Source organism: Notamacropus eugenii, chromosome 7 (genome assembly GCF_028372415.1).
Source record: "Notamacropus eugenii isolate mMacEug1 chromosome 7, mMacEug1.pri_v2, whole genome shotgun sequence".
Classification (NCBI taxonomy): Eukaryota; Metazoa; Chordata; class Mammalia; order Diprotodontia; family Macropodidae; genus Notamacropus; species Notamacropus eugenii.
Window position 1 is genome coordinate 55,950,765 of NC_092878.1, and position 27,028 is coordinate 55,977,792.

General features: G+C 38.3%; 1 protein-coding gene and 1 long non-coding RNA gene across 5 annotated transcripts in view; one reads left to right on the top strand and one right to left on the bottom strand.

Moving 5' to 3' along the window:
* Window positions 1-2,064, top strand: part of LOC140514482 (uncharacterized) — a 34,203-nt gene extending 32,139 nt beyond the window's left edge. For 3 of the 4 annotated variants that reach the window (XR_011970696.1, XR_011970697.1, XR_011970695.1), the window contains exon 5: window positions 1,609-2,063. This is a non-coding gene — a long non-coding RNA (uncharacterized lncRNA). Of the gene's footprint in view, window positions 1-1,608 lie in introns of all 4 variants that reach the window. The other variant, XR_011970692.1, reaches the window with a different exon arrangement.
* Window positions 2,065-4,994: 2,930 nt separating this feature from the next.
* The window catches only part of LOC140514461 (uncharacterized), a 65,792-nt gene continuing 43,758 nt past the window's right edge, over window positions 4,995-27,028 (bottom strand). The window contains 3 exon segments of the mRNA XM_072624895.1: window positions 4,995-5,522; window positions 11,044-11,097; window positions 21,368-21,480. Of these exon segments, the coding sequence (XP_072480996.1) occupies window positions 5,364-5,522; window positions 11,044-11,097; window positions 21,368-21,480 (326 nt within the window). The 3' untranslated portion in view covers window positions 4,995-5,363.

Here is a 27,028-nt window from a genome sequence, read left to right on the forward strand (position 1 = left end):
TGGCCAAAAACTGGAAATCAAGGGGGTGCCCATCAATTAGGGAATGGCTGAACAAGTTGTGGTATATGAATGTAATGGAATACTATTGTGCTATAAGAAATGACGAACAGGAAGACTTCAGAGAGGCCTGGAAGGACTTCTATGAACTGATGCTGAGTGAAAGGAGCAGAACCAGGAGAACTTCGTACATAGCAGCAACCACAGTATGCGAGGAATTTTTCTGGCAGACTTAGTCCTTCACAGCAATGAAAGGACCTAAAAAATTCCCAATGGACTCTTGAGACAAAACGCCTTCAACATCTAGAGAAAGAAGTATGGAACTGGATCACAGAATGAAGCCAACCATTTTCCTTGTATTATGTTATGTTTTGTTTTGGTTTGGTTTGTTTTGGTTTTTCTTGTGATTTCTCCCATTCAATTTAATTCTTCTATGCAACATGACTAAGGTGAAAATGCGTTGAATAAGAATGTATGTCTAGAATCTATATCAGATTGCACACTTTCTCAGAGAGAAAGAGGGAGGAAAGGAGAGGGGAAGGAGGGGTAAGGAGGGAAAAAAATCTATGATATGTAGAAGTGATTGTAGAACCCTGAAAAGAAATAAACTAATTTTTTTTAAAAAAAAAAGACGTACATGAGGAAATTCAGGAAAAGAAAGGAAAAGCAGAGTGGAGAACTTTTTGAGTAAAGATAAATGGAGACAAAAATAAAAATTATATTGTCATGTTAGTAGAACTTACCTGGACAGAGAAGGAAATTAATTAGAAATTTGGGGAAATGATCTGCAGCCAGGCATGAAGACATGTTTTAGTACTAATAAAAAATTTTGGTCAAAATCAAATGAGATAAGATGTGTAAAACAATTTGTAAACCTTAAAGCACTTTATAAATGGTAACCATTATGCTTATTATATCTGGTCATCTGCTGGAATTCTGCCAAAATAGAGTAGGAATAATTTGTATGATAACAACTATATTACAGAGAAAAAAAAACACTTTAAAATACTTTAGAATCTGATCATTGCAATGTTATGAGAGGATCAAAGATAAAACATGCCACCCACATCCTACCAGCAAGATGATGGGCAGGCATAAAATGTAGAATGAGACATACATATTTGATTAATGAAAAGTATTAAAAAAAGGTTGTTGGAGCTTTTCTTAAAGTTATTGAAGGAAAAGCGGAGGATCAGTAGCAAACACAAGTAGGACAGCTTTGAAAATAATGTGTTGAGTTTTTTGCATAATTGGAGAGAGAAACAAGCTATTTCATGGTGCATATTCATGGTTCCATGGGTAAACATCATTTTCTGTTCCACTTTATATATGGAAATGCCCATTTTATTTATTGTTTGCTAAGTTCAAAAGAAGAAAATAAATTCATGTACAAGAAGCAAAAAAGGGAACTGTATCCCAGACTTGATTCTGAACAGGGAGAAACTGGTTTTTGACTATAAAAATGATGATAATCTTGAGTAAGACTTTTGTCTTTTGTTTAATATACCCTGACTAGTATGTAGCAGGAGTTTAATAAATGCTCATTGACTGCCCTTATGGAATGCTTTGCATTTTTCCTATCCTTGATTCTCCTCTCTGTACCCATTCTAGTTTTCCAGGGGCTTTTCTGAAATGGAATGAAAGAAGTCACAACTGAAGTCAGCACCACATATATTGTCTGATCAGGGCTGAGTCGAGCAAAGTTGTTTCCTTGATCATTTGAAGGTGAGACGAGGTGCCATAGATATTAACATTTTCTCAATAATGTCAATATAATTTATCTTGTCATTAAAACTTCATTGAAGCACTAATGAAGTCTTAGTGCACTCTAAACCCTTTATGTTGACTCTAGTTCTTCAAAATCATAAACTAAAATGAAAATGTAATAAGGGAAAGGGTAACTTGGTGGCTAAAATGCTCAACTAATGTAGAAAAGACCTGCCATTATGTAGAAAAGTTACATACAGCATAATTTTAATATTATAAAATCTCATTGGCAGTAATGTCAGAGGTTACCTGCTTCAATTCTGAACTAGAATTACACACACACACACACACACACACACACACACACACACACACACACACACACACAACACCATTCTCACAAAGTGGTTATCCAGACTCTGTTTAAATGTACAGTGATAAACTCATGATGAAGCATGCTATCCACTTCAGAGAAAGAACTCAGACTATCTGACAACAGACTGAAGCATGCTATTTTTCACTTTCTTTCATTCTTTTTAAAAATTTTAATCTGCTTATACAAAATGACTAATATGGAAATGTTTTACTTGATTGCACATGTATAAAGCATATGGCATTGCTCCCTGTCTCATGGAGGGGGAAGGCAAGGGAGGAAGAGAAGGACAGAATTTGGAACTCAAAACTTTAAAAAATGTTAAAAACTGTTTTAACATGTAATTATGGGAAATAAAAAAGATGGCATTGGACATGGAAAGAACCACAAAAACAAACAAACAAACATAGCGATAGAGAACCCAGTACCTTTGGAGGCAACTGGGCCACTTTTGGATAATTTTCACTCTTAAGGAGTTCTTTCTTATGTTAAGAAGATGTGTCTTATGTCAAAAGTTTCAAGAGAGGATAGTCAACGATGTTGAATGTTGCATGGAGGTCAATGAGAATGAAGTCTAAGAAAAAGCTGTTGGCTTTAGTTATTAGGTCACTGGTGACCTTTTCAGAAGATGTGGGATAGAGAGCAGTGTACTATTATCTAGATGTATTCAGTTGACTTCGTAATGAAATGGATTCAGAATTGAGAATCTCAGAATCTGAGAAATTAATGGATCAATGTCAACTGGAAGGGAAGAATCTAATGCAAGTCCCCAGGGATCTGTCCTTGGTCCTGAGTTGTTCAACTGTTTCTTCAGTGACTTGTATGAAGACAGAGTTGGAATGTTTATGAAATTTTCAGGTGATATGAATCTGGAAAGGATAAGTAATATGTTGGAGGACAATAAAAATTTAAAATTATCTCAATGGTTTAGAATAGTGGGCTAAATCCAGTTAAATTAAAAATTGTGAGGTCTTCATTTAGGTTTTTAAAAAATCAACTGTATATATACAGAATGAGGAAATGTAGCTGCACAACAGTACAGATTTTTTTTAAAAAAAGGATCTGGAAGGCTGGTCTGGGCTCTGTGGGCTGCGCTTTGCTCAGTGCCCGGTGTGATAGCCCTTTCCTGTCAGCCTTCTAGGCTGCTTTGAACTGGAAAACTCTTTCATTTTGTAGTTTTGTGGCTTCCGCTGCTCTAGAATTTGTTTAGAGTCATTTTTACAGATATTTTATGAACTTTGAGGGGAGAGTTTTTACAGGTCCATCCCTCTATTCCACCATCTTGGTTCCGCCCCTCAACAAGTATTTGTTAAGCACTTATAAATGCCATTCCTCCCTCATGGCACCGGAAACTGAACAAAATACTCAAGAGACAATTTGATGGGGTCTTTGCAGAGAAGGCCTACTGCCTCCTTCATTTTCATAATGTTTCTATCAATATATCCTAGGAGTATATTAGCCTTTGGGGCTGCTTTTTCAGCCTGTTAACTCACACTAAACTCCTAGTGCACTTAAAAACAAATTACTAGATCTATTTTACATGAATTATCCAACCATGGCTTTCCTGTCCTCTACCAGTGAAGAGTGTAGTATCATATGATCATAGAATTTAATGCTGAAGGGAACCTTAAAAGTAATTGTCTAATCCCTCATTTGATGAAACAGATGCAGACAGTTTATTTGCCCCAGTTTATAAAAATATTAGTTGACAAAAATGGAATTGGAACTCAGGTGTTCTCACACCAATATTTTTAGTCCAAGTATAGGATTTTTTATTGATCCCTCTTCGACTTAAATATATTAGATTTGTACTTTTCATTGAGACCTTTTGGGACTCTATTTGGATCCAATTGATACTTTTGTATTCCATCATCCCAGATATTAGCTGAATCCAATAAGTATGCCGCATTTGCCTTCATCCAAGTCTCATAAAAATGGTGACCTACACAGGATCAAGTGTAGGTCACTAGACCTACAGCATTCTACTAGAAACTTCCCTCCAAGTTAACATTGACCCATTAATTCCCATTTTTTCCAGTCTTATCATTTACCCACTTTCAAATCTACCTGAGTATAAAGCCCATATCACTATCTATTCCCCCCAAAAAATCATGATAAATTACATCAAAAGCCTTAATTCCAAATATTTTTTGCCTCTGACATTGGTTTACTAGCATATTAATCACGTTAAAAAATGGAATATGGTGAATCTGACATCACTTGCTCTTGATAAACCAACATTGGTTCTTGGTGATCACTTCTCTTTCTTTTCTATGTTCTCATAAATATTCCTTTACTAGTGTGTGCAATAATTTTCCTGGAAATCAAACCCAAGAATTTCATTATTGAAAAAATTATCTCTCTCTTGCATATACTTCCACTGGAGAATTTTAAATCATTTAAATCATTCACTCTGTGTATCCTTTTTTCTGAACTCTTTGTATTCAGCTCTCATAAAAGAGAGTATAACTCATACTGCATTGCATTTTCTCTTATCTTTTCTACCATGAACTTTTAAGCTGAAGGATTTTACTTTATCATCAGCCTTCCTATTTGGTCAAAACTGATGAGAAGGCCAACTCCCATTTTATAGATGATGAATCAGGGAACAGGTCTACCTTGAATGAAATACATACAGAAGTGTTGCCATAAGCTCACCAAGTTACTTTCATCTCTAATGTGTTTGTGCAAATCAGTTTGTAAACTTCTGATGTTTAAACTGAAGGCAAGTTGCACATCTCTTCAGCCATCTGGGCAAGGGGAAACCTTTGCAGCTTGGTATATGAAGTCAATGAACAGCCAAGATACAGATCAAGTGAGTCTACTTACCAAGTGTATTTTTAAAGATCCTTATAAACATGGTCATCTCTAGACCTACTTATAAAGACAGAGCCAAGTGGAAAGCATCAGCTACTCATCATGAGTAAAATAATATTTATTGGGGTATAACAATGCCCAAGGGCTTGGTGAACTAAGCAATCAAAATCACAGTAATAGGTATCAAACTAGAGCCCCAAATACCATTTAAACTACAACGAAAGAGTAAATTTTATGGTCTTGCTTTTTATGACTGAAGACGTATACACTAGCTATCAAAATCACTTTAATTTTCAAGCTCACTCCAGGCCTGAAACAAAATAACCCAAAAGCTCCTATTACCGTAATTTAACAGAAAGCAGAGCCATCTTTTCTTTATCTATGACAACACGATGTCATAAATACAGCTGCTTTTCATCCATAATTACATAAACAATAAACATGCTGCCATTCACTAGGGTTTTAATAGTCAATACACGTAAGCAATATTGTGATCTAATGGGCTGCATCTGTTTTCTTTAACCTTCTTCATTTTACTCATCATCCTTGTCCTCGTCAGAAAAATGAGGCACAGACTTCTTTGCCACCACGTTGTCCAGTCCCTGCCTTGCAGATAGGGGTTCACATTCTGAAAAATACATAGTTTAGTGATGTAAAAAAGGATCAGTTATGCATAACACAGGAAAACACATGGAAGCAATGTATTATGATATGCCCTATAAACTGGACCACTTTGTGATGGGCATTACTGAAGGATTCTATTGAGTGAAATATTATTTCAGGGTGCTAACTAGAATCTATGCTTCTAACTTAAACCTGTAGGATAGCTAACAACCAACCTCCCTCCCTCCCTCGCCATAATCTGGCATGCTTTATCTGTGCAAATATGAGTGCTTGAGTGAATAAGCCTTCCAATAACCTAGCTATTGATCCTTATATACAGGAAAATTCTCATGCTATGTTCCTGTGGGTGGTTTTAATTTTTTTTGGTTTATCAAATACTTTACTAGAAAAAAAATAGCTCTGTGAGACTATTAAATGAATGTTCTTCTGAGTCTAACTCCAGGTATGGATAGCAAGAAAAGTGGTCTGAGCCTCCAATCCATGATGCCAGTGAGCCTGTGAGATGCTGGTATGAACTGAAAAAGGTGATCTCATGGGAATGGTGGGAGAGCGGCTGTTCAGCCTGGGCTGAGGTAGAATTCTCCTGACTCAATTTCCCCGCTGACACCTGGCCGACTTTAAGCCTGACTGAATGCAAGTTGGCAATCCACTCCTACCTGGAACTGACATGAAGTTGGGGAGATATTGGTTCCCTGAAATGTTCCTACTCTTAGTGGCAATTTCCTAGAGTCAAAAGGTTTGTGAGTTTAATACCAGATCTATTCAATTATAGATTGTTGGTAGGAAAACATCCGAGGTTAAGTCTAAAATTAAGCTATTAGGCTTAGGACTTTAGACCAACAACAATAAGTTAGGGTCCTTTCATTCTTAGTAATACTGTGGAGACAATTAGGTCAAGAGCTTGTGAAGTTAGCAACTTAAATATTATTTGTGTCTCAGTTGGTTAATGTTTTAAAAAAATTCTTTTGTGATCTGTATTGTAAATGCTTTAAAAAGAAGCATCACCTCACCAAAAGTTGGAATTGTTTTATGTGATATGAACTGTTAAAAATGAAAAATAAAATAAAATTTAAAAAATAGCTCTGAAGATTTATAAGCACACCAGAAGTGAAACTGAAATTCAAAAGCTATTGAAAAGACTTTTTTCATTGCATAAGTGATTTTTTTTCTATTCAAGTACTAAACAGTAGTGAAGTAGAGAGGCATTGTGGGAGTCTCTAGTACTCACACATATCCAGCTGGTCAAATTAAAAAGCTATACACTTTGGGAAAAGCCTGTATATCCAGTGCTGGCCTCTACAGTGTGTAACACTCTTCCCTCTGGTGGCATGTGGAATGAGTCAAAAGTTTGTCCATTGCTGCTCCAACTCACATCTATTTTGTAGCATTTGGAGTTGGAGCAAGCAATTGGAGCCTTGCAGGATAGTCTTTAGCAGGAAGTAAAATTGTTGCAAAAGCTTTTGAAGATATTTGTTTATTGAAGAGTCTTTCCAATGACCCAACAAAAATAAGAAAGGGACTTCGGGATTTTATGATTCCAGAATGATTAGTAATTCAGTTACATGTGAAACAGACTCACTGAGGCAACATTTTGCAGGGGCTTTGTGTCCAGATGGGGCTCCTTGTGGGTCAAAAAACCACATTTCCATTCTCAAAGCTTCATCTGGAGGTGCTATGCTCCCTTAGAGCACTTAACTAAGCATGCTCCCCTGAATACTAGATTGGGGGATCAGTTTTTGCATCTGACAGCTAAATGACTCAATCGTGGGAAGGTTTTCAAGCTCTCCTGCTAACACTGTATCCTTTCTTATTGGGGCTCTACTTCAAAGCAAGTTAAGAAACAGGCTCAGAAGTGAAACCATCCAACCTGGTTGAAATTTGTGGAAATTCCTGTGTGAAGGGTGATATGGGTTTTTTTTTTTAAGTCATTTTCTGGGAAATCTTCTTGCTAGGTGAATTTAAATACTTTTTAGACTAAATAAAGGGGAGTTCTCCAATATTAATTGAATATGTGTAAAGACTGAACAGTGAGTAAGACATTTAAGGGTTGACTGAAAAGTGTTTTACAAGTGAAAATCTGAATGTTTGGTTGGCTTTGGATGATCACATAAAGTCTCATCTAAACCATATGCAGCACTTTGGACTAAGATGGAAGTTTAGGGAGATTACCACTGGCAATGGGTTTTTATGTGACATTTGAATGTTTCACCATCTACCCAGACCCAGGAAGTGCCATATTGAGGGGCAAGGGAGGGAAAGGTGGTGAAGGCTGGAAACAGGAAAAATAACAGGAAGGGAAAGAAAAAGAAAAGAGAATTTATTTGAATGTTTTTTAAACCACCCAAATAGTTCCACTGCAATTCAGTACCTCCATTTGTGAGAATTTTTCAGTTCCCTATTAAAACTAGCTTTTATGACCCAGCAAATAGACTAGCAGACATAGGCTGGGAAAGCAGTATCACACTGTAAGAGACAGCATACCACAACGGGTAGTAGCACACAGAGGATTCGAAATGGGGAAGAGCAGGATTCACCAGCTATGTGACCACAAGCAAGTGACTTAATCTCTCACTTTCCTCATCTATATAATGGGGATAATAATAACATCTCCTTCACAGGTCTGCTATGAGGCTCACATAAGATAATGTAGGGAAAGCACTTGGTAAAACCTAGGAGTGCTCTATAAATGTCAACTTTTTTATTATTTTTATGATGTGTGAGCACTGCCACTCTCTCAGATATGCCTCTGTAATAGCTGCTCAGTCTCCCTGGGATTCAACTTTTTTACCTGTAAAATGAGAATAATAGCTTGTTTCCCTCCAAGACTCACAGGGTTAGCATGAAAGAAGAGATGTGAAAAAAAAATACTAAAAGTAACTAGCATTTATGTAGCACTTTGAGGTTGCAAAGTGCTGTATATCTTATCTCATTTCAATCTCACAAGAACCCTGTGAGGTAGGAACTATTTGCTATCCCTATTTTACAAGCAAGGAAACTGAGGTGAGGCAACATGCATTTATCAAGCACCTATTATGTGCCGAGAACTTTGGCTGACACTGATTAAGTGACTTTCCCAGGGTCCCATAGCTACTAAGTACCTGAGGCAGGGTTTAAATTTGCCTCACTCTTACTCTCTGGAAACCATAATTGGTCACTATAATTCTTTGAAAACACAAAAGCACTGAAATTCAAAAATATAAATTTTAAATTTGGGGATAGACAGGCAATTGATGGATAATCCTTAATAGTCTGTTCTAACTTAGAAGAACAATCAATCCATAATTCTGTTTATTATCTAGCACCTTTCTTCTAAAGAAATAAAGGCACTTTCATATCATATTGTCACTGAGCCAAGAAGTAAGGTGGGACAAGAATTTAACCCAATTCACAATTAAAAGGATTGAGACACAGGGAAGTTTGATTCAGCCTAGATCATGCGGTTTATATAGTTAATGGAGCCAGATCTAGCACTCAGGTCTTCATTTTCTTTTCTTTGTCTTTCTTTTGTCTGGAACAAAAATAAGAATTGGATCTCTGCTCTTGATTTTTTTTTTGTCTGGAAAGCCACAACCTATGCTAAGCTTCTTTGGGAGAAGTGTTGCTTTTAAACTAGTCCAGAATTTCTTCTTTCTGAATCATGAACTTAATGAGATGGTTAAGGTCTCTCAATCAAACTGTGAAGTCCATCTGAATACTGATTATAGGGAAGGCAACTTCTGTTACTCAAGAGGATTGAGACCCAATACTTCTGGCTTGAGGACATGATCTTTGTATGCTCCAGGAGAACAGACAGTACTTGATACCACTGGGTCACATTGACATTCCTGGACATAAATTCTAGGCCTTTTCCATGTGAAGGAAGTTGAGGCTAAAATATAAAGCCTGGCCAAAGTTCCAAAATTTTGGTATCTAGGTTCCCTAAGGATAAGACCTAAGTAGTTACCCACTGACATTCCCTAAGGAAGGACAGAGGGATGGTGGAATAGGGAGTGGACAAAAACTAAGGCTCTTTGCTGAATTTACTGCAGATGTTATTTATGCACCTTGAAGAATAGAGGAAATGGAAATCATGGGCTACTTCTTGGTCAATCTCCATATAATGGCCATTTACTAGCATACTTATAAGGATGTAGGGACCTAGAACTCTGCATGTTCCTCCACGGTCACTACTCCCTCAGGCCCTTTTCCTCCTCCAACTATAAGATTGCAAATGGCAATTCTCAAGTGGCAAAGACTCCTAAACCGGGTAATTTAACTCTGCCAAATAAGGTATTTTTCTATCCTTTCGATACCTTATGAGTCTCTCTTATAAATCCTGCTTTGGGTATATCTGTTCTTTCTCAGACTGAGGCAGAAGCTTGGAGCTTTGTGACATGGAGCTATAGGGATAAATGATGTTTCTGGACAGCCTATATAACTCTAAGGCCAGAAAAAGGAAAACTCATCAGCAGTAAGGAAATAGATTGGAGAATATTATTCAGAACAATTTGCAACTATTATCGTCTAATTCCCTAATCTCTGATAGGGCCAAACTATTTGTTTTTGTTTTTTCTGTGTTAACAGTCTTCATGTGAAAAGCTTGTGCTGTTGTCCTTGGTTTGTTTTTTTTTAAAATTCAACACAAAATAGGTGTTGACTTGGTAACAGCCATATTTTCATCAGATTGGAAGGAGTAAGAGATAAAACTGTAAACTCTAAGGGTGGAGTGTTGGTGGGATAGCAAGGCTTCATATGTTCAACTTGTGAGCGTCAGTGCTTAAAAACAATTCATTAAAAGCTCAAGTCCATTCAGTTCCCTTCAAGAAAATGTCGTAATAGTCAAAGAACACCGTAAACAGTTGAGTCCGTGTTGGATGACTAGGGTGAGGAAATAGTGTTGAAATCTCCAAACAGATACATGTGACATGTGGCAAACGAACATAGCTAAGTTAGAAAATTTGGCATAATCTGGCCAGGAAAAGGACAAGAATATGTCTAGGCAAACTGTATGAGGAAATGGCTGAATTTAGCTTCTCTAACAAAATGCTTCTATAAATTATTGTTTGAACCATGGAATTTAGCCCTTGACTTTATTGTATCACTTAGTAAGTGTTTCATATATGTAAGCTGTCTCCTCAACCAGGCTGCATGCAAGCTTAGTACATGGAGACATACAGAAAAACAAATAGTTGGGCCCTATCAAAGGTTTGTGGGCAGAGCTCATTTTAGTGGCTTCTCTGGGATCTCCCACAGTACCTAGCACAAAATTAGGAACAGAGTAAGCACTTAATGAGTTTTCAAAGAATTGAAACTATAGTAGCTATGAGTTTTTAATACTGTAGTCCAAAGTCTCAGCAGCCTATCAGAGAGCTGGGGATGTAGTTTCAAAGCAAGGTCCCTCTTTATGCTGGACCACTCTCCTAATTTTTCATAAATGCTTATGATGAGACTCTAAAGTTGCTTCAGAACAACCTGAGGTCTCAGCATTTGTCAACAACCCTCTTCAGATAACATAACATAGAAAAATAGTCAAGACTGTAAGTTACCCTCCTTCTCTGTCTCTGTCCACCTTTCATCTTTTCGAAAAGAAGCTTCTTGTTCTAGAGAGGGGGAAGGGAGGAGAGAAGAAACAAATGTAGCAGTATGGATCAAATTTGGTGAATGTCTATTTTAAAAGCAATACTCTGTGTTTCCTGTGGACATTTGCATACACATATTTTGGAAACAGAACTAGATGAAAAGAATGTCGTGTCAGAAAGATAAACCACAAGAGAAAAGTTAGTGGTTTTTCAGCTTTTAATAAAGTCCTTTGGAGTGCCCAGGGGCCCACTAGTGTCATCAACAATCACATAAAGAGGAAAATACATTTTAAAATACAAGCACTAGAAACCAATCTAGCACAGATCTAGTACCGCCCCATGAAATGGCTATGGTAGAAACCAGCCATCGAGGGGGCAAGGAGGGGGAGAGGAGGAGAATGGTATCTCACTCCCTTTTAACAAACTGCATAAACTAAATGCTCCAGGGGTGTAGTGTTTGATTATTTGTAACAATTCTCCAAGTAAATAAATTCAACATCATGGCTTCTGCAACCAATCCATCTGTAGTTTTAAGTTAGTGCCCCCAGTAAAGATGCTAAGAAAACCATTTGGTCCATAACATTTTTAATAGAGTGAACCTTTTAAAAACTGCCAAAAAAAAACTTCTTGGCAGAAAGGAAAGCTATGTTGAGAGGAAAAAAGCTCTGTTACCACAGTTTGTATAAGTGTTTCCACATACTGCTATATTTCAAACACACAGTGGAGTCAACTAAGCTCAAGAATATAGGACACATGCTCAACAGATTTTTCTCTCGATTATGATTATAGAAGACAGAAAACTTAACCTGTGAGTGGGACGGGAGAAGGAGAATGGGGGTGTTTGTGCTGGTTGTTGTTTGGGTTAGTTTGGTTTTTTAATGAAGGGAAAATCAAGTATAAATGAGGTGATTGATCTTACTCTAAATAAGCTTCCTTAACTGTGATAAAGGAAGAGCAGCATAAAGTTTTGATGAAGTACCAACTTATTCCTTTTGAGTTGTTTGAGTACAACAATTTTTTTTTTAGAAAATCATAGATGTGGAGACAAAAATGACAAGTGCCAAGAATGAGCTTTGTATTTTTCATGTTCATTAAAATCTCCCTGATTCACAATCCATATCTCTTGCCCAACCTCAACTATGCATGAAGGCTGTGCCAGGGAAGGAAAGTCAAAGAGCCCCTCCATCTGCCAAAGAGGGACGTTTCTGGCTGCAATCACACTTGTCGGCTTTCTTGGGGAACAGCTCAATTTAATACTTGAAGAGAGAAAAGGCAGACATGTAGGTTGTTCCATCTAGGAAAAAGTCTATCACACTCTGGGTCTTTACTTTTGCTGCCTGAAGGTTATCTTTTCCATGGATGTATGTTATTCCCAATTCCCAGAGTGGCACTAGTGTTAACACCACCAGGCAGAATGCCACCTCAACATGAGCATTTTTATTCCTCATTACTCAAAGCAGAGTGGGACTTGTTTGGTCTGTGGCACAATATTAAATTCATTGATCATGAGTGGGTGTGGAACCAACTTGATAGCTGACACAGCAAGATGGGGTACCAATCAAATTTGCTGAATAAATGGCATGGGATGGAAGGAATGGAATGAAATGAAATGGAGCAGGAAAAGATTTATTAGAACAGAAAGGGATTGGATGGAGTGGAATAGGGCTTAACTAAACTCTAATATCATAGAATATGATAAAGTAAAACATATTTTGGTTTTTCTCTTCAGCAGCATTTCCTGAAACTACCTTGTTCCATGAAATTTTTATTACCAAAAACGACAGTCCCTGCTTTGACACTTGTGACCTTGGGCAAGTCATTTAACCTTGGTTTTCTTATCTGTAAGGTAAGGGAGTAGGATCAGATAACCTCTGATGTCCCTCCAAACTCAACAGCTATGGTCCTACCATTCTGATCTTCTATAATTCACTTTGCCTGTTAGTTCTTTCCCAAATATCACTCTCTCATTCATCCCAGGTCATCAGGATATGTTCAGGCTCTGCTTCCATTCTAAGCTTCAAGAGAAACTAAGGTGGACCTAGGCAACCCTTACTTTGACTGTTTTGTAGGCAATGGAACGGTCAGAGATAGATTGAACAGACAGACAAGAGAAAATGAAAGCTAATAAACAATCCACCTCTCCAGGAGCCAAAGTCCCTCAGGTTAAGCCAGGCTGCTTTCAATGGAGGTGGCAGGTTCCAGACTCTAACAGAGGCTTCCTATCCATCACTGAAGAGCTTAGACATCTAGTGTGCTTCAGCAGAGGTGAATGTGCACAGATGACAAAGAACCCACTTTAGGGGATACTTAACTAGAGCAGGGGTTCTAAACCAAGTTCTTAATTTGTTTATGTCATGGATTCCTTTGTCATTCTGGTGAAACTTTCTCAGAAGAATGTCTTAAATGCAAGAGACACATAGGGTTAAAAAAGGAAAGTGATTATACTGAAACACAGTTATCCAAACTATTTTTAAAATTCAGGGATTCTCAGATTTCAAACCCCTCTATGAGAGGGAATCTCCATCAGCCATGTAATTATGGGATGCTGGAACAGGCAAAAGGCAGTAAGTTTATTTCCACTGAGAGCAAATACCACAGGACATCATGGTGTCTTGCAGTCACTCTCTTAGCTGCCTTATAATGTATTTTTCAGTAAGTGAGCCTTCTAGTTCTGGAAGATTTTCCTTAGGAACACCTTCCTCTAACAGTTCAGAGCACTGCTGTCAAAAGGCATTTAGTTAAATTCTAAACTGAAATGTTAAACCTTCAACATCATCACAAATGATCATTCGGTCTTGACTTGATCAAACATGATCAACTGAGGGATGAGTGATTCAATCTCAAGCTTGGTACCACCTTGCAAAGAGCTACTTTCCCAGGATTAATGATCTGCTAGATTTATCAAATGGAATTGTACACAGTGTGGAGAAACCAAGTGCAGACAGGGTCATGGCAAGGGTATGTCCATTACCAAGAGTTAGGTACAATGGCACGAAAGTCTTAGGTTGGGAGCAACTAAATCCTGGTAGTTTTAAATACTGACTGTATAAATTGAGAGACTAGGGGTTGAGAGACTAGGTTTGGGGGGAAGTCACCCAGCCATTCCATGAACTCAGAAATAACTAAACATAGCTGTAGGTAAGGGAGTAATGGCCATTTGGAGAAGTTAAACCAAAGACAGTGCAGTGACTTTATTGGTAACTTATGTTTGCAGCACCACACAAAGGAGACTGTCCCTATCCAACTCATCTATTGTGTTCACCCAGTTGAGTTTGCTTTGTTTACTGAAAATGTTCTAGAGTCATCCAAGGTGCTGATCAAGAATACTGATGCATGCTTAGAAAGGGGAAACACTTGTCTTCCTAGGTCAGAAACTGTTTTCCTGAGAGAGTAACATTGAAGTTCAAGGATACAGAGGGGAAGAAGAGTGAAATTTGCAGGGACCAGTCATTGAGTTCAGGTGTAAGTTACTTAGCATCAGAGTGTATTGGGTGTTCATTTCTTGCAAAACAACTCTTCCCTCTTGTAGGCATGACCACCTCCCAGGAGATATTAGTGAAGCACAAGTAATGAAAAGACATAGGAATGCATTCAGGTTTTAAAGTTCTTTGGTCAATATTTATTGGATGCCTACTATATATTGAACACTGTGGAAAACTACAAAGGAGAATGAATAGTCTGTGCCTTTAATCTAATGGAAGGGACAAGACAGACATTCATGTTTAACTTAGAGATTCAGTGGAGAGTAGTGGACTTAAAAGCAAGCAAGGACCTAAGTTCCAGTCCTGATTTTACACTTACTGATTGGGCATTGACTATTGGCAAAGCACTTAATTTCTCTGAAATTTGGTCTCCTAATCTGTTTTAATGCCTGCCATACTTTCAGAGGGTTGTCATGTGACTCAAATGACATAATATATGCAGTGTTTTGCACATTCTAAACAACTATATAAATAATAATCTTTAATAAAGAACTAAAAATAGTAAGTTATTATAGAAATAATCACAATGTACATATTGGACTTATGATTTCAATTGGTATGAAGAAGTATCAGTGTGGAAACTCCTTCCACTGATTTAACTCATCTCTAACACAGCTGTCTGAGAGAGTTGCCGAGGTCACTGATTGATTGATATGTTAATGGTGTGTGTGTGTGTGTGTGTGTGTGTGTGTGTGTGTGTGTGTGTGTGTGTGTGGAAAGAGAGAGAGAGAAAGAGACAGAGAGAGAGAGATAATGAGAATATGTAGATATGTAGGTTTCAATCATACCTCTGAGACATAAGCAAGTCAATTAATGTATGTGTAGTGTGTGTTGTGTATATATACGCGTGTGTGTGTGTGTATGTGTGTATGTATATGTAATATACATTTATATCATTGTCCTTAGTAGGACTGCACAAGAAACAAGAAATTATGCTTTCTTGAGAACTCTAAATCTGTGAAAACACTGACTGGAGATGGTGGGACCCTACTAAAAAAAACATCACACATACTTGTGAATTTCAAGCAAATTAACTCTTAGTACCTACCAGTTACTAATAAGGCAATAAACTAAGGAAAGCTAAGTTTAAACAAATGATCACAGTTGATAAGAAACTTCTAAACATGACCTAAAGTAGTGGATTTACTAATAGTTCTTCCCTCTTACAGGGAATCCAAGTTCTAGTCTTTGGCTCTGATACATACATAGAAAACAAGTGACAGAAACAGATATACTACACATATGTGCTAATTATTCAAGGATGTGAACTACAGGCTGGGTGGTTATTAGAATGACTGAAGATAATCTAGAAAGGCTTTCTGAAAAAGATGAGCCAAATCTAGAAAGAAGGAAAGATGATGTCTTCCATCTCTCCTACTTCCCTACACCCACTAAACTTATTCTCTGCCTTGACTTAGTACTTCCTGCTCCCACCCAGATCATTGGTTCCCTTCTAACTGTTCTAGATTCGCTCTCAACTTCCCAAGGTCAACTACTTCAGTATTGCCCTCTAAAGCACTTGGACTCCTTCCTCCAAACTCAATGGGCCATTGCCTAATCTTTTCCATCCCCAGCCTCTGTTCTTTTCTACTCCTATTCCTGGACCACACAGAAAATGTAAAACTAAGTGAAACCAAACCTTTAAAGAGTAAAGAAACGACTTCCACTTTGATCCAGCCCTTGGTTCTGCTAAGTAATCTTTTTTTATCCCTCTCATATCTCCCTTATATACTCCCCAGTGCCAAGTGAAGACCTATTTTTTTCTTAAGCTACCAATTCTTCTTCCCCACCCTCCATCTCCTTTATTCAATTTTCTTTTCCATTTTCTGTCTTGTTAATTCCTTTGTCAATGTCTTTCCTTTCCTCCCCTTATTTCTATTTCCATTGCCATCACCTTAGACCCTGCTCATTGTATACCTATGATGGCATAGGGCTTTTCTGAAGCTATCCTGGAAGAAAGGGAAGGATTAAAGATGGCGTAGGACCACCACTACCATAGCAGATTGGGGAGATGATCATTTAACCTTTGAGCTTCAATATTCAGATGTGTAAAACAGGTTCTGCCTCACACTGACGGTGGAGCTTCCCATTAGATTGTGAGTTCTTTGAGCATATGCGCAGATAGGAGAAATTATAGTAAAATATCGCAAAAAAATTTTTTAATTACAAAAAAAATTCTTGTATCAATTGACACACCAAGAAAGACATAATCACTGTCTTCAAGAACTTGGACTATCATAAAAAAAGGAAATAAACTTTTTCTGCTTGAACTTAGGTAGCAACGTTTAGAATTATCGAGACAGATTTTGACTGCATATAAAAGAGCTGTCCACAAATAGAAGAAATGTCCTTGGAAGATTGTATGTTCTTGGTCAAGAGACATCTTCAAGTGAAGCTTTGAAATTCGCATATTGGGAGTGCTATAGAGTAGGTTCTTGGACACAAGACTAAATGTGTCATAGTCAATGATTTATGAGGTCTCTTCCAACTGAGATTCTGTGGTTTGTCTATGATTTTAAAATTGCCTCCTAGCTGACATTAGCTGCCAGACTGATCTTAATAAAGAGCACTTGTATTATATCAGTCTCTTCTTCAAGAGCCTACAATGTTTCTTTGTTTTTCTTTCACATCAAGTCTAAATTCCTAGAATACTGGATTTGGAGTCAGAACCCCTGGTTTCAAATTCCACCTCTGTCATTTGTTAAGTGGGTAACCTTAGGCAAGTCACTTCACATCTCTGGGCTGCAGTTTCCTCATCTGAAAAATTAGGGGATCCAGACTAGATGACTTTAAGATGTATTACAGTTCCAAATAGATATTTCTATGATGCTTTTTAAAGATCTTCCATAATTTAATCCCGACCTACCAATCCAAATTTATTTCCCACCTCTCCCAAATATAAATGCTCCATTTTAATTAAGCTAATTACCCTGATTATACTCTTTCCTTTCTGAATTCTCTCCTACCACTTTTTTCCAAATCCTACCTATACTCAAGACACAGCTCACATCCAAGCTAAAGAAGCATTGTAGTATAGTAGAAAGAGCTCTGGACTTGGGAATCACAAGGCATTGGACCATAAAATCCATGGATTTAGAGCTAGAAGAGAATTTAAGAGGCCATTTAGTCCAACTCCCTCCTTTTACAGATGAGGAAATTGAAGTTCAAAGTTAAATGACTCACCCAAAGTCACACAGGTAGTAAGTAGCAGAGTTCAGTTTTGAACACAAGTCCTCATGGAATGCTGACTGAGGGGAACAGTAGGACAATTAAGGAAGGAGAGAATGAAAAATGCATTTATTAAACATCTAATATGTGCCAGGCACTGTGCTAGGTACTTTATAAACAGCTCATTTGAGCTTACAAGAATCCTGGGAGGTAGGTGCTATTGTTAAATCCATTTTACAGCTGAGGAAACTGAGGCTGGCAGAAGTTAAGTGGCTTGTTCAGAGTCACATAGCTAATAAACGTGCAAGATCACATTTGAATTCAGGTCTTCCATACTCCAGGTCTAGCACTTTACCCACTGCACCATCTAGCTGCCTAAGTTGTAACAAAAGTAGGTGATATGAAATAATTCAGGAAAGGTAGGTTGACTCAAGATTTTAAAGGGCTTTAAATGCTAGGATGAGGAGTTTATAATTCATCTTATAGTCAATGCAGTGTCACCAAGGATTTTGGAGCAGAATTGGCGTTGAGGGAAAGGTGTACCTGTGTCTGCAGAAAATTGTTTTTCCCGCTGTGTGAAGAATGAATTGAAGAGAGGTGAGGATGAAATCAATGTTAGGACCAGTTAGGATGCTAATATAATAGTCCAGCTAAGAGATGCTAAGGGTCTGAACTAAGGTAGTGGCTATTTGAGTAAAGAGAAGGAGAAGGATATGAGAGATGATGTAGAGGGAATATTGACAAGTTTGGTGACTGATAAGATTGGTGAAAGACAAGAATAAGTCTAAGATGACACCTGGGTGACTTGGGGAATGACAATGTCCTCAACAGAAACAGAGAAGTTTGGAAACAGGTCAAGAACAAGGATCAAAATGATCAATTCTGTTTTGGAAATCCCGAGTTTGAGATGCCATTAGGAAAGCTAGGTGACATCAAGCAGGCAGCTATCAGGGTCAGAGTGGAATTTAGGCATTAGGGTTAGATACATAAATTTCATTAAGAAACCATCAGCATAAGGCTGATAATTGAAGCAACCAAGAGGAGTAGATGCAATCACTCTCCAGAGTCCTACAATGATGGCAGATAGGGTCCACCTAGTCTCTAATAGAGAGAATGGCAAATGTAATAACATTAAATATAATATAGGTAAATATAAAGCCTTGCAATTGGGTTCATAAAATCAACTTCTAAAATGTAAGATAGAGGAGAGTGTCATCTGCAAATGATCTAGGTAGTTTAATGGACCAAAAGTTCAATGAGTCAAAAATGAGATATAGCAGGCAAGAAAGCTAAGGCAATCCTAGCCTGCATTAAGAGAAGAATAATGACAAGGATGAGGGAAGTAATATTACTATATTCCACTCTGTCTGGCCACATCTGGAGTATTGTGTTCCCTTCTGGGAGTCATATTTTAGGAAGCACTTTGATATGTGGGAAAATATCCACAGGAAGATAACCAGGATGGTGAAGAGTCTTGAGCTCATGTCACATGAAGATTGGTTGGAAGAACTAGGGATGTTTAACCTGGGGAAGAGAAAATGGAAGATAAATATGATCATTGACTTCAAGTATCCAAAGAGTTGTCATGTGGAAGAAGGATTAGACCACTAAGTGCCACAGTGGAGAGAACACTGGACTTGGAATTGGGAAGGATGAATTCCAATCCTTCATTCCTCGGATGTTCATTACCCTTAACGTGCTATAGAAGTGTTAGCTATTTATTATAATTGCTTGTTTTGCTAAACCTCTCCCCGCCCTGAAGGGGGATAGAACTATAAGCAATGAGTACAAATTGCAAGGAGACAAATTTGGCCTTCATGTATCGGGGGAAGAAGCTTGTTAGTTAGCACCATCAAAAAGTGGAATGGACTGCCTAAGGAAGTAATGAGTTTTCCATTATTAGTGGTTTTCAGGCAAAAGCTGTGAGACCACTTCTTGGGTATGTTGTACCAGGAATTTACCTTCAGCTGTGGCTTGTACTAGATGATTTCCGAGATCCCTTCCAACTCTGAGATTCTATGATAATACCATGGAGGAGGAGGTAAAGGTAGAAGGGAGATAGATAGATAGATAGATAGATAGATAGATAGATAGATAGATAGATAGATAGATAGATAGATTTATATATCTCGCATAATGCCTGTTGATCCTCCTGAGTACTGAGATAGGGAGGAGCAGATGCTGAACCAACAATTCTGGTATCAGGAGCAGTCTTCCCACCTCCTAGTAATGGAGGGCTAAGACACTGTCAGTTTTTTTCCCAATGGTTCAAGTGTCATAGGGCAGAGTAAGCTGTGTCTCCACACATGACAACAAGCTTCTGGATGGGAATACATCCAGACTAGAGTCTGAGAGCTGGATCCCTGCCCTCCAGACCCAGTGATGTGGGAACAAACTCCAGGAAAAAATCCTCTAACACCTGCAGTGACAAGAAACTCACTCCCTCAAAAGGAAGCCATCCATATTAGATGAAAGTTATATAACAAAATGTCTGTTTCAAAAACACATTATGCCCACATGTACAAAAATATTTATAGCAGCTCTTTTTGTGGTGGCCAAGAACTGGAAATCGAGGGAATGCCCATCAATTGGGGAATGGCTGAACAAATTGTGGTATATGAATGCAATGGAATACTACTGTGCTATAAGAAATGATGAACAGGGGGACCTCAGAAAAACTTGGAAAGATTTACATGAACTGATGCTGAGTGAAGTGAGCAGAACCAGGAGAACATTATACACAGTAACAGCCACAGTGTGCAAGGACTGTTTCTGATAGACTTAGCCCTTCTCAGCAACACAACGACCTAAAACGTCTCCAAAGGACTCTTGATGGAAAATTCCATCCACATCCAGAGAAGGAACGATGGAGCTGGACTTCAGGGTGAAGCAAACCCTTTTCTCTTTTGCTTTGTTTTTTTCTCATAGTTTCTTCTATTAACTATAATTCTTCTGTGCGAAGAAAAAAGTTTAAAAAAACACAGTATGGACTTAATACTTATTGAATTAACTTAATTTTAAGAATATATCCATACTTAAAAAACCTTATTTCCTATTTTCTATGTATTACACCATGGTAAATGACACAAATAACCCAGAACCAGATTCCAGAGAGTAACATGTTTATCCATGCTTAGTCAACAAAATATTCATCTACATTACTTTAAATCCTTACCTACTAATTCTATACAATTGTCAAGAAGCTGCCAGGAAGGATGACATCATCGAGGAATTGTTCAAGGCCCTTCCCTGTCCTAGGCTTTTAATAAATCTGTTCCTAAACAGTCTTCCCCTCCCAAATTTCCTCTCTAATTTAGCTCTACTTTAGCACCTTCAATAAATGAGTCTGGAAAATATAGACACAGGATAGGACAGTAAAGAGAGTGCTGGACTTGGAGTCCGGAAGACCTGCTTTCAAATCTTACCTCTGATATCTACTAGCAGTACAACCGTAGGCAATCATTTCACCTCTCTGAACCTTAGTTTCCTCAACTGTCAAATGGGAATAATATTAACTGTAGTACCTACTCCACAGGTTTGCTCTGAGGCTCAGCTGAGATGATGTACAGAAAGTACTCTGCAAATTTTAAAACATTATATAAGTAGTAACTATGATTGGTAGTAATTAAAGTTGAACTCACCCATTTGCCCAAGCCAGGATAGTCGTGTTCAGGATCAAAAAGGTGTTGATGCAGCTGGAACTCTCGGCTGAACTCTGCAGTGTCAGGGGAGTTTTCCAGACATCCATCATCTACTGCAAACAGCCAGAAGTCTTTGAGAAAAGCCAAGCAACTTATGCATGCCCCCATGGGTAAAGGTAAATAGGAACAAGGCAGGCCACTGAAGGTCAGAATCACATTCCCATCTGCATCCCAGGTATCTATTCCTGCTTCCTTTTGACTCACTTTGTGACCTCAGGCAAATCACTTTCCCTCTCTGGGCCTCTTCTCCATCTGGAAACTGAAAATGATGGTGGCTACTTCCCTCTAGTTACTTCAGAGGGATACGGTGAAGTTTGTGCCTAGATTTTTGGAAATACCTTGTGCTCCTTAGAGAAAGGTTCAATATTATCATATTATTTTTTATGTAACATAAAATAGAATAATTGTATTTTAAACACAATGTTAATTTGTTTAATAATGTATATATTTATAATATAATATTCTATATAGTATTTTAAAATAAATGCAGTTTTGCTCCTTAGAGAAAAGTGCGACATCAATTTATTTTACATATAAAATATATTTTATGTAAATACACTAAATTATTTGATAAATAATGTTATATAATAAATATCTTACAGTAAGTACTTAATAAACCTTAGTTAATTCCTATATATTGGGCACAATTGTATTCAGCATGAGGCCAAATGAGACTCTGTCCCAGGGCACTGATAGGAGATAAAGTGTGATTCCTCCCTCCCCTGCTGATGACCCTCAGTAGCTTGATTTACCTCCTAGATCTCTGGAGGCCCAGGACATAACCACATCCACAATCCTCTCCTGACCTCACTTCACTCACCCACCCACAAACTAAATTTGTCTCAGGCGAAGTTTGGGCTAATTATAGTTCTAATATGAGATACGCATTCCTTCGGAGGAGGGGGAGGAGGAAATGCTGTGTATTTTGTATAATCAGTACAGTTCGCATATTTTTAATGTGCTCCTGCATTAATAAACAACATGGACACACACATACACACACACACACCATAGTCACTGAACAGAGGGGTGTGTGTATGTGTGAGTGTGAGTGTGTGTGTGTGTGTGTGTGTGTGTGTGTGTGTGTGTGTGAGTGTGTTGGGCTAATGGCTGTTCCAGCATGACTGGTGCTATAGGCTCTGATTTTCTTGTTTGAATTTTCGGTTCAGATCTGTGGTTTCATCTTGGTAGGGCAGTGCCTAACCTGGACATTCCTTCCAAGGATGTAGAATGACATCCTCTGTGGGAGCTGCCTGAGGCACTCAGTGGTTAAGCAACAGGCTTGGGCAGACATTAGTCTAACACACACCCATTCTATATTCAGTGGGTATGGTATATCTGTTTACTAATCTGGGGTCTAAGGCAAGACTTGAACTCAGGTCTTACTAAATCAAAGGTCAACTCTCTAACTAGACCACACTATCATTCAGAAACAGTGTCTTCAAAATCGTTTTTCCTTTTTGTAAATGTTTTATTGATGCCTTTTTAAAACATCACTATCACCCCTCAAGGACTTCCCTCCATGGAACTCTCCCTTGTAACAAATACGTCCAGTCAAATAAATTAACATATTTTCCATGTTATATATTCCTCATTTCACATCTATACTCCATCCCCTCCTTGCTAAGAGGAGGACAAAGTTTCCTTAGCCTCAGCACTCTCCAAAGCCCCTCTGGATCTTACGATTCTCTGGAGATGATTCATTCTGCCTATCTTTTATGTGCCTTAGACAACCAGAAAAGAACATAAGGAGTCTGCGTTGCATGGGAAGCTGAGGGGAGGAGTGAAGACCAGTTTTCAAAAGACTGATGAGACATCAAATAAGTGCTGAAAATGCGCGCCTATTTACAATCAGCCAGGTATGTCCTGTGTCTCGTTTCTTGGAGTATTTCCAAGTCTTTCCAGAAGGCAGTCTGAAACGCACACAAGGCCTCTCCACAGTATGAACCTAATGTGGAAGTCATTAGCATACCAAAAGATCTCTAATGCAGCTCTACTGCATCTGCTCAGTGTTCAGATCTCCTGACTGGGAACGTTATCTAACCCCTACATCTGCAACCATCAGTATGTCACGCTGGTAGGAATGGAGAAGATTATAGTAAAAATAGGTGCTCAGACACATTTTTTGGATGATAACTTTGTGGAGTGGATTCTAATTCTTTACTGGAAGTGATTTCCTGGGTGATGCTGAAGGGTGGGAGCCCACTGGGGTCATGAGAACGTAGGAGTAGGAGTCAGATAATTGAGATACCAACCACAGAATTTAATATATTATCTCTGTGGCCAGGAAACAACATAGATGAGGATTTCCCTACATTTCCACAATGACGCAGAAAGCAAATTGAGAGAATTAAAGGATAAATTTTCCTTAAATTAAAAACTAAATTTCCAGAATAGTATATTGGATGCATGGAGGTCTAAAAGCTGAGACTTGGGGCTTATACCATAGCCCATACTGACCTCTTCCTTCTCGGACATCCATATTTATGGTCTATACCATACAGTCTAGCACCGAATGATATCAAACAACGAATAAACGTTTATTATGTACCAACTTTAGACCAGGCAATGTGCTACATATGCAAAGACTAACAGGGAACATAAAGCTTACATTCTGTTGATAACACTTTGTATTGTTTTCCTAATTTTTTTTGAGAATGTCCATCAGAACTGTTTCTTGAGAACCGGAGTTGTGTCTTAGTCATTTTTTTTTCCACATGACCGGAACATAAATACTTGCTGACTTGACTTATTTGAATTACTATGACTTCAGTACTTGTGTTCCCCTCTTCCGTTCACAGATCAAAAGTGAATGTGTCACATAACCCTCTTCTAGCAAGGCCTTACACATAGTAACCTTTCAATGATACATGTAGAATTCAACTCATTTATCATGAAAAAATAACATAAAGAAGTATATGATTAAGTCCGAAATGAGAATACAAGGAATAAGAAACTGAGAAATTCAGAAAAAGAGATCTATGTACTATAAATTTAGTTCAAGAAACATTTGTTAAATGCCTTCTATGTGCAGACCACTCTACTAGGTATTAGGGATGCCAAGAAAAAAACTAAACATTTCCTTTATTCAAGGAACTTATATTCCATTGGGGGAAGGACAGAAGGAGGACAAGGAAAAGGAAAGGAAATACAAAGCAATTTCAAGATGCAGAGAGTTCTAACAACTGCAGTGACGGTCAAGAAAGTCCTCACGTAAAAAGTGGCCCTTAAGTTGTGCTTTGTAGCAAGCTAGGGATCCTACAAAGCAGAGGAAGGGAGGGAGAACATTCCACACATGGCAGACCACCAGAGCAGAGGTACAGAGGTGAAAGCCAGAATGTCATACACCAGGCCAATTTGCCCAGAAAGGAGAGTATTTGAGGGGGAATATTATGAAATAAGCCTAGAAAGGTAGTTGAGAGCCAGACTAAAGTGAGTCTAAATGCCAGACTGAGGATTTGATACTTTGTGAAGCATGTAAAACTTGAGCCGAGCCTTGAAAGATGGGTAGAATTTGGAGACATGGAAGGGATGGGGAGGATTCAAACCCAAAATGTTTCACTCTGAACTCACTCCTTCTAAATACCTGAATAAGGCCCTCTGCTGTGTCTAATCAATCCAGCCAGCTGCCCCTGGGGAATGTTGTTCCTTAAACTTGGTACAGGTCTTTCCTCTCCCTGAATCTAAAATTATACAAGCAAATAATATGTGGCTGAAATGATCTGAGCCATGCAGTGATTCAGGTCTTCCTGCAATCCTATTTTCAAATCTAATTTTTCACTGCGCCGGCAGACCCACATTGCTTTGCCACACGCAATCACTTAGATTCTCGTTAGTTACAGTGACCATGTTTTTTAACAACAACAACAACAAAAACCCAAGACACATGGTCTGATAGAAGATATTCCTTTTGTAAAGTCTTGTTAAAAGTACACTTTCTTTCCTTCCTAGATTTTCCAGGACATATGATTGCTGCACCATCTCAGTACCTTCTCTAGTAGCTCTAGCCCAGAAGGGATTTTCATGAGGCAGCAAAGTCCAAAGTCTACTCCTCAACATCCCCTATGGAATCCCTGAGACTTTTTCCTGATCTCTCTGTCATGCTTGAAATAACACCAAACATCAGTGAAATCAATTATTTCAATAATGAGGAATTTGCACCACCAAGAAACAAGGTTAGCTGTATTCAGGCATGTTGATACCCTATTAGAACCTAACGCTCAGCCTCCCTGCCCAACTCTGGATTCCTTTTCACACAATCCATGAGTTATTGAAAGTACAGATTTGTCCCTGAAAGTGATGAACCCTAGCAGGTGACCAGATTAAACTGGGTTCCAACTCGGTCCATATGTAGACAAAACATTTTATCCTAAATTGAGTTAGAAATAGCAGGTGGTAGCTCTTTGCATGTTACGTTAAAAAGCAGAGAAAAGGAAATGGGGAATTCTATCCTTAGTCACTGAGTGATAGCTTAAAAACAAAGGTCTCCCTTTAAACAGAGCCTGAAAGTAGGGGCAGAGGGGTCCTCAGGCCAGGGCTACCAATCCTATCATTGGTCTATCAGGATGCAAGCCTATTCTGGTAATTAAGAAATTACCATGTCTTAAGAAGAATGACAGTTATGAGGAACATGGTCCAGGACAACTTTAATAGGAAATACTAGTATGCTAGGCCTCTCACTATTATCCATAGAAACAGTGTATGAAGACCTGAGGGGAGAAAGCAGAGAGGGAAAGGAAGGAGTTAAACTGAAATATTTCAAAATATTTTAGCAGGCTTCCATTTCTGATTTTTTTATCAGAACTGTTAAAATGTATTCGAACTGACAGTTGGATTTTTTGCTTAATCTATATTGGGCAAATAAAATCACAGATCTATAAACTGGAGGGGCATCAGAAGCCATCTCATCCAACCCCCTCATTTTATAGAGGAGAAAACCACAGTCCACAGAATTGAAGTGGCTTTACCCAAGGATGTATAAGGCTGAATTTGAACCTAGGTCCTCTGACTCCAAAGCTATGTCTCTTTCCACTCTACCACACTAAATTCAGAGAAGTGCTGTGGTGTGACAGAAAAAATCTTGTTTGTCCTTTGTTCTCAAAGAGGACCAGTAGGAAGAATACCAGAGTCTACAGTCCTACTCTTCTATTTACTATATGATCTTAGATGAGCCTCGTCTCCTATCTATTACATTAGGATAGCAATAATAATAAATATTCAGTGAGATGATGGAATTGAAACCATTTTGTATCTCTGTGGTGCCACATGTACGAATTTGAGCAAGTCACTTTCACTGTTTCAATGTCCTCATCTAGAAAATGAAGTCAATTACATGGGCCCTGAGGTCCCTTCCAGCTCTACATAGATCAATCAATCAATAAACATGTATTAAGCACTTACCATGTGTCAGGCATTGTGCCAAGGGCTGGGGTACAAAAAGAGGCAAAAGACAATTCCTGTCCCCAAAAATTTACAGTCTAATAGATCTTAAATTGTTGGCATTTTGCTCCTCCCACCGCCCCCACCTCCTGCAAAGGGAGGGGCTAACTGGATGCTAAGGCTGGTAGTTGCGGGGGGAAAGTAGGAGAAATGAATGGGTGT